Source organism: Microcebus murinus, chromosome 2 (assembly GCF_040939455.1).
Source record: "Microcebus murinus isolate Inina chromosome 2, M.murinus_Inina_mat1.0, whole genome shotgun sequence".
Classification (NCBI taxonomy): Eukaryota; Metazoa; Chordata; class Mammalia; order Primates; family Cheirogaleidae; genus Microcebus; species Microcebus murinus.
Genome location: NC_134105.1, coordinates 23,255,412 through 23,268,186, shown reverse-complemented (window position 1 = coordinate 23,268,186; position 12,775 = coordinate 23,255,412). Strand labels below are relative to the sequence as shown.

The 12,775-nt window shown below is 49.9% G+C and overlaps 1 protein-coding gene across 1 annotated transcript in view; it reads right to left on the bottom strand.

Moving 5' to 3' along the window:
- The window catches only part of AZIN2 (antizyme inhibitor 2), a 35,535-nt gene extending 23,154 nt beyond the window's left edge, over positions 1 to 12,381 (bottom strand). The window contains exons 1-7 of the mRNA XM_012765356.2: positions 12,205 to 12,381; positions 11,991 to 12,111; positions 11,144 to 11,315; positions 9,398 to 9,571; positions 2,087 to 2,259; positions 1,078 to 1,212; positions 108 to 273 (exon numbers count right to left, since the gene is read on the bottom strand). Of these exons, the coding sequence (XP_012620810.2) occupies positions 108 to 273; positions 1,078 to 1,212; positions 2,087 to 2,259; positions 9,398 to 9,571; positions 11,144 to 11,248 (753 nt within the window). The 5' untranslated portion in view covers positions 11,249 to 11,315; positions 11,991 to 12,111; positions 12,205 to 12,381. The remainder of the gene's footprint in view (positions 1 to 107; positions 274 to 1,077; positions 1,213 to 2,086; positions 2,260 to 9,397; positions 9,572 to 11,143; positions 11,316 to 11,990; positions 12,112 to 12,204) is intronic.
- Between the last annotated feature and the right edge of the window lie 394 nt (positions 12,382 to 12,775).

Genomic DNA, 12,775 nt, shown 5'->3' with positions numbered 1-12,775 from the left:
AAGCACAGCATGTGGTACATAGGATCCACTGCCAGTGGGCTTCCTGTGAGCACCACACCCTCCACCCCCACACCCACACAGCACCATACTCCTGGCTCCAGGGTTACCTCTTCGAATCTCACTTTGTCCCCCTCCATGCCAGGGAAGCCGCCGCCAAGGTCCAGGATGTGCATCCTGTGGCCCAGCTCGGTGCCCATTTCAAACACAAGCCGGGCGTCTGCGATGGACCGAGCATACGCTTGAGGGTCGGGACAGCCACTGCCAATGTGAAAACTGAGAAGGGAGGAAGAGCCTTAGCTTACGTGCAGAGCCCTGGGTGCCACCACCTCAGCCCCAGCCAGGAGTGACCTTGGGCGGGCACATGGGACACTGCCCATTTTACAGATGCAGTAACGGAGGGCCTGAAACATTAAATGGGTTTTCAAGGGCCACACAGCAAGTGAGGAGTGGACAGGAGGCTAGATCCAAGGTCTCTCAGCACTTGGTGCTCCTCTCATCTCTTCATGCTGCCCCTGGAGATGAACTTTCTGGAATTAGAGCCAGGGCCAGAAAGTTGGCCAGATCTGGATATGCCTCTCAGCAGTATGGCCTTATCAAAGTACTCAGCCTGTCTTGTTTTAGTTTCCCCACCTACAATGTGAGGATAAGACCCAGGCCACACTAGGAAGTGAGATAATGTACATGAAGCACTTAGCACAGCGCCTGACACATCCTGAATACAGAAGAAATGAAGCTATGTATTAGGTCATTATTATTATTTCTTCCACGTCCCTGTAAGAAAAGAGGCACATCAAGGATGTGGCTGCACAGTCCTTGTCCTACAGGCTGGGAAAACTCCCTCAAAGCCAGGTCCCTGGGTAGAACTTGCTGGGACAAGACCTGCTAGAGACTGTGGGGGTAGGAGCCATTCTAAACCTTCTTTCCAAACAGAGGAAATTCTCAAATGGCAGAATTCCAGGCCCAAGGACAGGCCCTGGTTGGAGGCCCTGGGGAAGGTCTCATACAGAACTGATTCAGTCCCGGGAAAGAGGCAATGGGCTGGCGTGGGTGGGAACGGCAGGGGTTCCCAGTGCTCACCTCACACCCACCACCTCCACGTGGCTCCTCTTGGCATTTTCAAGCAGGTGTCTGCAGGATTCCAGTGACGCGCCAAACTTGAGGCTCAGGCGGCTCAGGGAGTGGGAGTCATCGGTGGCAATGCACAGAACCATCCTGATGAGACATGTATGGGTAAACCTGCCTCCCCACGCCAACCAGCCCTCTCTGAATCAAGGGCTATGAACTGCGTGGCTCAGAGCTGCCAACCCCACAGTCTCCCTGACCCCTTCCTCTCCCTGCACAGCCAATCAACCTCCAAGTCCTGTCCAATCCATTCCCTAAACATCCCTGGGCCCATCCCTGCAGCCCCTGCCCTGGTCCAGGCCTCACCGACTCTCCTCTGGGCAGCTCCAATCCCTCCAAATCAGCCTCTATACCAGTCAGAGTTTTCAACTTTTCATGTATGAGAGGAGCCATTTTTAAACAGTGTCTTAAGGGAGAACCCCAATATCATGATGGAAGCTGCTTTGGGTGAACAGGAATGATCCACCACCTGGCCTCCCTTTCACCCCAAGGCCCTTCCCTGAAATCCTCGGGGTATCCAGTAACCATGTAAAAGCTACACCAGCCCTGACCCCTTCCAAAGCCCCTGCCCTGTGACCAGTGTCATTCACTGTCTCCTTCATTCCTTTCATGTGGCATATTCCAGCCACACTGAACTTCTCCTTGTCCCTCGAACACCCCATGCTATTAGGGTTTGCGTTTACTTATGCAGGTCACTATTTTTGCCCCCCACCCAAATTCTATTCCTTCCTCAAGGACAACTTCAAATGCGACCTCCTCCATGAAGCTTTCCCGACCACTCCCTCTGGCTCTCTCACGCCTGTGACTTTGACCTCCATAATACCATGGACCTAGTCCAGGAGGACCTGACCCAACCTCCTGAGACCAGGGCCAGGTCAGGGTCCTCTGCCCCAGTCCCACTCGTCCACCCCCTCCACCCTCACCCACCGGCCGGACCTCCCCACACAAGTGGTTCCCAGCTTACTGGGCACTGGGGTGGCTTTTTACCACCTTTGCCAGCTCCATCTCGTTGTCAAAGCTCAGCAGCCGGATCCCATGCTTGGCAGCATACTTGATCTGTGCGATTTGCTTACAGGGGTTGGTGTAGATGACCTTACTGGCAGGGATACCAATATGCTGGACCAACTCCATCTCTGCCTGTGGGTCCCAAAGGTGGTGGTAAGGAGGTACCAGGGCCTCTGGTGGGTAAACCCTGCCTCCCTCATTCTAACAAAAGCAGTGTATTTATCATTATAACAATTAAGTGTCAAAAGGAAGGGGTACATTTTCTAATTCACACAAAGGCACACATGGACTCATGGTAGCCCTTAAAGTAGGCTTCTGAAACATTTTCCTTGCAGCTTTAAATGTTTAAAAGAGTATTACTTGGAAAACAGTATGGAGGTTCCTCAGAAAACTAAAAATAGAACTACCATATGATCCAGCAATCCCATACTGGGTCTATATCCAAAGGAAATGAAATCAGTGTGTAGAAGAGATATCTGCACTGCCATGTTCACTGCAGTGTTATTCACAATAGCCACAATGAGTGGATAAAGAAAATGTCTATATACACAATGGAATATTATTCCACCTTTACAAAAAGGAAGCCCTGTCATTTGTGGAAACATGGTTGAACCTGGAGGACATGATGCTAAGTGAAATAAGCCAGGCACAGAAAGATATTTATATATGGAATTGAAAAAAGTCAAACTTAGAGAATCAGAAAGTAGAATGGTGGTTACCAGGGACTGGGGGAGGAGGAGAGTGGGAAGATGTTGGTCAAAGGATACGAAGTTTTAGTGAGGAGGATTAAATTCAAGAGATCTATTGTTCCTCATATTGACCATAGTTAATAACAATGTATATTGTATACCTGGGAATTTCTAAGAGAGTAGAGTTTAGGTGTTCTTCCCACCAAAAAAAATGATATATGAATTAATGTGTATGTCAGCTTGATTTTACCATTCAGAAATGTATACATATACATATACCAAAAAAGCATGTTGTACAACATAAATATATACAATTTTTATGTGCCAACTCAATAAATAAGTAAATCAGAATACTACTGGTATATTAGAAAGCCAACCAGACCAAGGGTCTTTTTGGCAGGAATCACCCAACTCCAAAGGTGGCCCAGTGCTGGGTGTGCTGGCTCAGCCCTCTCCCCGCAGGCCCCTCCTGCTCACCTTTACAGAGTGTGGCTCCACCTGATTGCTGCATTCAAGTTACAGACTAATTTTTAAATTTTTTGTAGAGACGGGGTCTCCCTATGTTGCTAAGGCTGGCCTCCAAGTCCTGACCTCAAGTGATCCTCCCACCTCAGCCTCCCACAGTGCTAGGATTACAGGCGTGAGCAACCGTTCCCAACCTGCCAACCTGATTTAGATTCACTGTTTTGTTTAATCCTTATAATAACCCATTCCGATGGCTATTAGCTCTAAACTACAGAGAAGGAAACTGATGCTTAAAGAGACTACATAGCAAGTGGATGGCAGAGCCAACTTTCAAACTCAAGTCTGACTCTCCACGAATAAAGGAAAAAAGTCACGAGGGAGCCAGTTTTGGAAGATGGTAGGAGACTTAAGAGCCATTTTTAGCCATCCTGAGTTTGCAATAAGACTCTAATTTTAATTTAGCAACTTTTCAGCATTAGGTATTTATATGCATTATTTCATATAATCCCTATAACTATGCTATGAAATATGTATTGGCCACATTGTACAAAGGGCAAAATTGAGTTCAGAGAGATCCACCCATCTGTGGTGACACAGCCATGCAGAGTGGGACCCAGAGGTCCAGCTCCAGAGCTGGAGTTGCTGCCATCACAACTGGCTTCCCAGAGGCAGATGAGCCACCACCCCGAGTGTGAATGGATGTGAAAATGTGTTTTTGCTCCCTGCCCCTCCATGTGAGGTGAGAAGAAGAGGCAATGGTAGCACTTTGGGGCTCTGTGATTTAGCTTTCATTATAAATACTTTAATAAGTATAGTCATTCACTGAAGGTTTATCCTATGCCAGCCACTGCATTAAATATTTTATGTATATTCTCATTTAATCTTCATAACAATCTTATCAAGTAGGAAACATAAGTTCAGAGAGGTTAAGTGACTTGTGCAGTCACACAGCTTGTAAGTGGCACCGTTGGGATTCCATCAAGCCTAAGCATACCAGCTCTTAACCACAGTGCTCTAATGGGGACTATGACCTCAATGCTACACTGAGAGGTATCTATTGAGTTGCCAGGCTCTGTGATTGGTGCTAGCTAGTGAAAACAAGTGGTGAACAAAACAGACAGGGTCTCTGATCCCATGGAGCTTTCAGCCTGGTGGGGAAGACAGGTAGTCCCAAATGAACACTGAATAATGATGGAATTACAAATGGTCAAGAGCCGTGAAGAAAAGTATAGGCTGCGAGAGGATGTGGGACAGAGAGATCTGGGTGTGAGGGGCGAAGGACAGCCTTTCTGAGGGTCAGAAAGTTAAGTTGAACTCCACAAGGCCAAGGAGGAAGGAAAGAATGTAAGAATGTTCCCAGTAGAGGAAGTGGCCTGTGCAGCGGTCCTAAGGCAAGAAGGTGCTCAGCCTGACCAAGGAACAGAGAATGCTGAAGTGGCTCCAGCAGGGTAAGTGCAGTGGGGAAGACGAGGCCAGAGGGAAGGGGCAGAGCCACCCAGGAAACCAGGAAAGCTGTATATGGATTTGTGTTTCACCAGGCATGTGATGGGAAAGAGTTTGAAGGTTTCAGTAAGGGAAATGATGTGGTCAGATTTACATTTTAAATACAAGGTCTAGATGCCTGTCACTCTGGCTACCCAAAGGAGGGCCAGAGGGGATTCTGGTCACTGGTTAGTGGCTGTCACAATCGCCCTGGGAGAGATGACAGAGCCAGCTCTAAAAAGGTCAGGAGATGAGTTCTGGGGGCAGGGCTGGCAAGCTGGGTGATGGGTTGCACGTGGGAGGGAGGGGAGAGGGTGTCTGAGGGCATTCCCCACACCCAGCAGATGGGGGCGGGGAGAGGTCAGCTGTGCATTTGAACATGCTGGGTTCCAAGCGTCTTCTGGTATCACGTCAGCTGGATATACAGGTCTGGGCTGTAGACTAAATTGTGGGAGGTGGTGGTGTATTGATGGCATTTAAAGCCATGGGAGGAGAAGAAATTCCCTAACAAGAAAGATTTTCAAGAGAGGGAGGCCTGAGACAGAATCCAGAGGAATGCTACCCTTTAGAGAGCAGTAGAAGACAGGAAGAGCCAGCTTCCAGGACCTGCAGAGGTGAGGAGGGAGAACAACAGGCAGATTATAATGCCATTCCTGTAAAAGCAAACCTTGTCTTACAGCTTGCATTAGGCTGGAAGGAGCTGCCTCGACTGTCACAAGTGCAGCAGGTAGAGCAGCATTTGCTTTCATCTTATATACTTCTGAAGTCTTTATAAGTAGGAGTGTATGTTATTGTCGAGTATTTTTGAAAAGGAATATGTTGCTGTGCTGAATGTTGTTGAGAGGTCAGATAATAAGAGGTAATAAGTGTCCCCCAGACTGGGTCTAAATGCATCAACACGGACATATTTTCAGAATCTGCTGAGTTTAAAGCTGTTGTGGAACAGTACATGCCACATAAACACCTTTTATATTTTGTTACAAAAAAAAATCACCAAATATTTTATATATTTTCGGTAGATCATTTATGTAGGTATTTTTAAATATTATATATCTACTAAACCCATAATAGTGATTATCTGTGGAAGCATAAAGCTGATGTCCTACTTTCTTTTTGGGTGAATGAATCAATGTATTATTTGAATAATTCCACAATTTATGTTTAAAGTAAAGTGCTCATTGGATCTTGAAGATCACTGGGAACCTTGGTAAGAGGAAATTCATTGGAGCAGTGAGAGTGGAGGCCAGGAAGCTCTAGGAACAGGTGCTTCGGGAAAGAAACAATGAGGGCAGACACACAAGTGTAGACAACTCTGTTGAGTTTAGCCACGAAGACGGGGAGAGGGACTGGGCTGGAAGAAGATGTGATGTCCAGGGAAGGCTTTTTAAGATGGGAGGATGCTGGCCGGGCGCGGTGGCTCACGCCTGTAATCCTAGCACTCTGGGAGGCCAAGGCGGGCGGATTGCTCGAGGTCAGGAGTTCGAAACCAGCCTGAGCAAGAGCGAGACCCCATCTCTACTATAAATAGAAAGAAATTAATTGGCCAACTAATATATATATATATAAATTAGCCGGGCATGGTGGCACATGCCTGTAGTCCCAGCTACTCGGGAGGCTGAGGCAGAAGGATTACTTGAGCCCAGGAGTTTGAGGTTGCTGTGAGCTAGGCTGATGCCACGGCACTCACTCTAGCCTGGGCAACAAAGTGAGACTCTGTCTCAAAAAAAAAAAAAAAAAAAAAAGATGGGAGGATGCTGAGGGAGACAAAGAGAGGGGAAGGGAAGGGACAGGAGAGATGACACCAGGTCCCTGGGAAGGTGGCTGGGTGGCCTGTGCCCCTGGCCCTGGCGCCTGTCAAATGTGCGTCTGTCATACATCGAGCCCTAGCTCGTGCTGGGCCCTGGGCCCTGGTCAGCATCCACTAAGGCACGGCGCTGTTGCACATGGCCACCCACTAGAGCTGACCAGGAGAGGGCAGCCTCCGCCTTCCGAGAAAAGCTGTAAGTGCTGGGCACCGCCTCTCCGTAAGTACACCGGAGAGTCTGCATGATCCCCAGCAGGGACGGGGCTTAGGCCTCTCTGCCCTGGCAGTTAGTGGAGGGCATTCATCACCTCCAAGTCCCAGCTCAGCCGTCCCTCTGTGAGGAATGGAAACAATGGTAGCGATAGGCGCTGAGACCGGGTTGCTACTAGACTCAAGCTGCCACCTCCCAGCAAGTGACCCTGGTGCACAACCTCTGTGCTTCATTTCTTTATCTGTTAAATGTGTCCTCACCAGGCTATCTTCACAATTCCAGTAAAAAATAATTCCCTTACAGGGTTTTTGTGAGAATGAAACGAGATCATGTATGGAACACGCTTGGAAAAGCACCTGGCATGACAGACGCACTCAGCCAATGGTAGATGTCTCCCCAGTCTCTGTCTTCAAGGTCTTCCTGAGCCCTAACACCCCACAACTCTGCCCTTGGGAGGCCAGCCCCCAAGGCTAGGGGACCCAGTGCCTCCCCCCTAGGTTTCCTGAAGAGAGAACTCTCATCAGGGGGGTTTGGTCCTATTCTTCACCCCTAGACCCAGGCCACCAAAAAGGATCCTCTTCCTTCTCATCCACATGGAGGCCTGACCTCCTGCAGGAGGGAGCAGGGAGAGTCCTGGCTCTGCCACCCACAGCCACGTGCAGTTGGACCCTCAGGTTGCTCAACTGTAAAGTAGCAGCATCTCTCCCTGTGTACCTCACAGGGCTTTATGTAAGACATGCACAGAACAAGGTGTGCAAAGCAAGAATCAAAGCAAAGACAAGACAGAGCACCTCATCTACTATAGTGTTCACATTTGGTGCCTTGTACAGGTTAATCTGCTCATTCTGATCATCCTGCTCTGGTGCATGCTTCTTCCCAACCTGGAATTGCTCCAGCCTTGTCATGTGCCCAGGCTAACTCTCCTCCTTTCTCTTCCAGAAGCCCTTTCTAGAACTCTCCTCACACCATCCAGCCATATTGCTGACCAGGATTAAAAAGGGGTTCCCTTGAAAACACTCATTATTAACTATCGAGAAAATGATGGTAATGACAATATCACAAACAAATGTGGACCAGGCTTGCCCCCGCCTCAGGGCCTTTGCACTTGCTGTTCCCTCTGCCTGGAATATTCTTCCCCTGGTTATCAGCCTGGCTTGATCTCTTAGCTCTTCAGGTCCATATTCAAATCTCAGTGAAGCCTTCCCTGACCAAACTATTTAAAAGTGTGATCCTGCCTCCCAACATTCCCTATTTCCCTTTCCTGCTTTTTCTCCACAGCACGTACCATCTAAAATACTATACATTTTCATTGTTTAATTTGTTTACTTTTTTTTTTTTTTTTTTTTTTTTTGAGACAGAGTCTCTCTTTGTTGCCCAGGCTAGAGTGAGTGCCGTGGCGTCAGCCTCGCTCACAGCAACCTCAAACTCCTGGGCTCAAGGGATCCTCCTGCCTCAGCCTCCCGAGTAGCTGGGACTACAGGCATGCGCCACCATGCCCGGCTAATTTTTTTTTTTTTTGTATGTATTAGTTGGCCAATTAATTTCTTTCTATTTATAGTAGAGACGGGGTCTCACTCTTGCTCAGGCTGGTCTCGAACTCCTGACCTCGAGCAATCCGCCCGCCTCGGCCTCCCAGAGAGCTAGGATTACAGGCGTGAGCCACCACGCCCGGCCTGTTTACTTTTTTTTAAAGCAACCTCCATGAAGGAAGAGCTTTTGTTGTTTTGTTTTGTTCACTGCTAAATCCCCACCTAGAATAGTACTTGGCCCCAGAGGAGGGACTTAATAAATGTTCGCTGAATGAATAAATGAGATAGTTTCAAAGCTCTACTCTGAGGAAACTTTATAGCTTAAAGGCTTTTACCTAATAAGAACAGAATGAAAACAGATGAGCTAAGCATTCAAATCAAGGACAACAGAGTCTGCCTTGCCCAATGCTGTGTTGCCAGCTCCATCTAGCACAGTGACATTGCAGGAGTTCAGTGAATACTGAAGGATAGTATATAAGCAAAGTTAACCGAAAGAGAGCAGGAGGGAATTAAGACAGCAGAAATCAGATTAGAAAGACAGTAGAATCGGTGGCAACAACAACAAAACTCTAAAAGGATAAGTTAAGAAAACACACGGCCATATATTATTAAGATTATAAAAGAAATAAGAAAATAAATCCATAGAAGTTAAATACAGAAACCAAAAAAAAATAATAATAAATAAAAAAAAAAAAGAAAATAAATCCAACAATATAAAGATGTTTTGTTTTAATTAGAAGAATAGCACATATAGCTCTATGCAAAAAAAATTGAGAATCACCATTACAGAGGTGACCCACCTACCCAGTAACACACAAAGTTCCAGTCTGGAACTTGAAGGCTGACAAATTCCATGCTCGTTTCTCCCTCCCTCATCCCGTGAGCCCCCTCCTGAGTAGGTGGCCCTCCCAGAGTGGGCCAACTATAGGTCACTGAGCTGAAACTTGAGGGTGGATTAGGATTTTACCAGACACAGTGGGGGAAACGTATCCTACATAGAAGATACTCCCGGAGCCCACCCGTACCAACCCGGACATATGTGTGTTTAGTAAGCACCGAGGGTCAGTGCACGGTAGGGGCAGGGGCTCACCTTGTTGGCACAACTGAAGCCCAGCCCCAGCTCGGCCAGGACCTTCAGCACACCCGGACTGCTGTTGCACTTGACAGTGTAAAAGGGCCGGACTCGCGGAAGGCACTTCAGAAAGCAGAAGTGCCTCCTCACGACGGCACCCAGGTCCGCCACGAAGAAGGCAGCAACGTCACCCTGTGTGACAAGAGGTAGATGAATATGAGACCCCAGTCAGCTCCCTTGCTGTGCATGCAGTCCCTGGTCCTTCCAAGTGCCTGCCTAGCTCAGCTGTGGTCACAAAGCTACCCTGCTGTAAAGTTGCTGGGGCTCCCCAAACCTATAGGACAGAAGGCAAACTCCTCAGCCTGCCATCCAGAGAGCTCTGTGATCCTGCTCCAGTCCCTCCCCTCAATGCAGCCTACTCCAGAGTAGGCTGAATCATTTGCCACCTCCAAGCTTTTGTTCCCACGATGCCTTCTATGTAGGATACGTTTCCCCCACTGTGTCTGGTAAAATCCTAATCCACCCTCAAGTTTCAGCTCAAATGCTACTTTCCCTTAGCAAGCATTTTACATATGCTTCCCAAGTATTGAACTGTATATACATCTGTCTAGTCCAGAAAAGGGTGAATTCTTTGAAGGCAGAAGCTATGGCCTACAGCCCACTGTTGGTGCTCAATGAAGTCTTTCACATACAGGTGCTCAGTGAAGCCAAGGAAGTCCCACTGCCATAGCCAACTATGCCTGTGGACAACTGGTCATCAAATTTGCTGAAAGCTGAACATGTATGAGGCTGTGGGTGAGACCACATTGCTTAAACCTTCCCTGGGACTCAGTTTCCCTTCTATGCACCATTTTTTACTGACACCCACTTGGTGCCAAACATAATGCTAAGGAACAGAGATGACCAAACAGGACTGTAGCCCTGCAGCGGTTTGGGTATGGTAGAGAATGAACTCCTTAGGTAATTACAAGTCCATGCAATAAATGCTAGATGGGAGTCTCTACCAAGTACAGTGGGTGGCCCAGGAGAAAGAAAATACAAAATCTGCCTGGGGCAATCAGGAAAAGGCAACACTGATGAGAAGTAGAGACTGACTAGAAATGGGTAAAGGGCAGAGAAGCTGAGAGAAGAATGTTCCAGGCAGAGGGAACAGCATGGACAAAGGCATGGTAACAGAGCATATGGCATTGGTATCACTGGGAAATTCAAATAGAATAGCTCAGCTCTAATGGAGTGTAATGTATACTGTGGGAAAAGCTGGAATCGGGACTATGGAGGCAGGGAAGTTCTGACTTGATCCTGTAGGCAACCAGGAATTGCCAAAGAATTCTGATTTTGAGCGGACCTGTGACAGAGTTGGAAGGGGTGGGATGAGACAGGGAGGAGGTCAGGGGGGCTTTAGAGAGGTGAGGACTGAACTACAAAGTGAGGCTCTACCTGAGCACAATGGAGGGTTATTTATGGAGGCAGAATTCACAGAGTGTGGTGATGCCTAGGGTGGGAGGAGAGGACTCCCAGGCTTCTGGCCTGGAAGGCTGGGTAGATGATGGTGGTGCTGTTCCTCAAGGCAGAGAACATAGGAGCGGCAGGTTTGGGGGCAAGGACCAGGAACTGAGGGTAAAATGAGGCTGTCTCTTGCCAATAGCAAGAACTGCATACCAAATAACTGAAAGCATAAGATGAGGGCCTTCGGGACAAATTCCAGGGGAGGCAGCTGGGCCTGCACAGGGGACAAGGGACCCACCCACACTCCCAGTCCCTCACCGTGGTGGCCTGTGAGGCCCCCAGAGTGAGCTCCTCCAGCAGGTCTCGGGTGCTGAAGCCCTCCTCCACCATCACAAAGTCCGATTCACTCAGGTAGCCAGCCATGCCTTGGAGGAGCTGAAGGGCTGGATGTAGCCGCTGCCGCAGCCGCCGCTTAGAAGTATGCAACACACTGCGGGAGACATGAAGAGGACAGCTGGCGGGCCATATCTGCTGTGTCCCTCACCTCCCCGGGCCAGGGCTTCCAGCCCCGTCCCCCAGCAGAAGCCTGGGAACTTAGGTTCACTGGGAAGGGTGGAGAAGGTCTCTACTACTGGATTCTAGGCTGGGACAAGGATGCCCAGATGTCACCGCCTCTCTGAGCCTCACTTAGTTGCCCCATCTGTAAAATGGATGAGTTGTTTTGGAGATATTTTCCAGTCCTGAAAGTCTGAGTTTTAGGAAAGAGGGAAAGAATGAGAGAGGGGGAGCAGGAAATCTGAGAAGCTTGGGTGGGGAAGTTTCCAGGGCACCCCCAGTCCTGACCACGCCCACCTAGAGAGGTTGCCAGTGGCCACACCAAATGTTCACAGACCTAGAGCAGGAGCTAAAGTTTGCGTCTGCTCTCAGCTGCGTGACCTTGGGTACACTCCAACCCCTCTCCGAGCCTCAGTTTCCCCGTTTGTAAATGGGAGCCGGACTGACCCTGACGTGCTAGAATTCTAAGCGTGCACGGGGGCGCCACACGGTGGGTGGTGGCTGCGGGCTCCCCGGAGAGGACAGATGACGGAGGTTCTTTTTCTGTCCGGTGACCCCTCCCGAGTGCAGGGCCAAGGTCCCGCACCCTCCCCCGCCCAGGTCCCCTTACCAAGCCCCGTCCTCCTTCGCGGGGGCCAGAGCCAGGCGTGCTGCTAGGGGGGGTCGCCGGTGACCTCGAAACTTGTGCAACACCCCGAGGAGGAGTGGCAGTTGCGGAGCCGAGGCCCCTGCTGAGAGGAGGCAAGAGGGGCCATGGGACAGGTCAGCACCGGAGCCGAGGACGACCGCTCGCCGAGGCTCCCCAAGCCACTCCCCGCACTCGCCTTAAAACGCATTTACACGGCTTCGGCCCATAGGTCTCCCAAGCGAGTGAATCGGATCCTCGGCGCCTCCGTTCGCTCGCTCCCCCCGGCTCGGGCCCCGCGGCCTGCGCCCCGCCCGCCCAGCAGCCACCGACCCCACGCCCCGCCTTCTGCCCGCTGTCCGCTTATATAAGCCCCGCCCAGGCCCCGCCCCCGGAGCCCAAGCCCCGCCTCCGCTCGGTCGCCCCCTCCGTAGCCCTGACAACCGAGTGCCGCCATCCCATTGGTCGATTCCGGCATAAAGCATTCAGCTCAGCGGGCAGCCTCCGCAGACCTGCGCCGCAGTCCTCGGAGGGGCGGTCTCCGTGTCCGCCACACGCCGGGATACCGGCTCCGCAGCGCAGCCACCTCGAATACCGAGAGCCCCCGCGGGGGGACCCTTAGATCCCGCACCTTAGGTCTTAGAGGGCGGGCATTTGCCTTTTCTGTCACTGCCTCAACGTGGTGCCTCTCTTCTTCTCTGCCTGGTTAACTGCTCTCTCATTCTTCGAATCCCAGGTCAAATGTCATCTCCTCGTATCACGTTTATAGT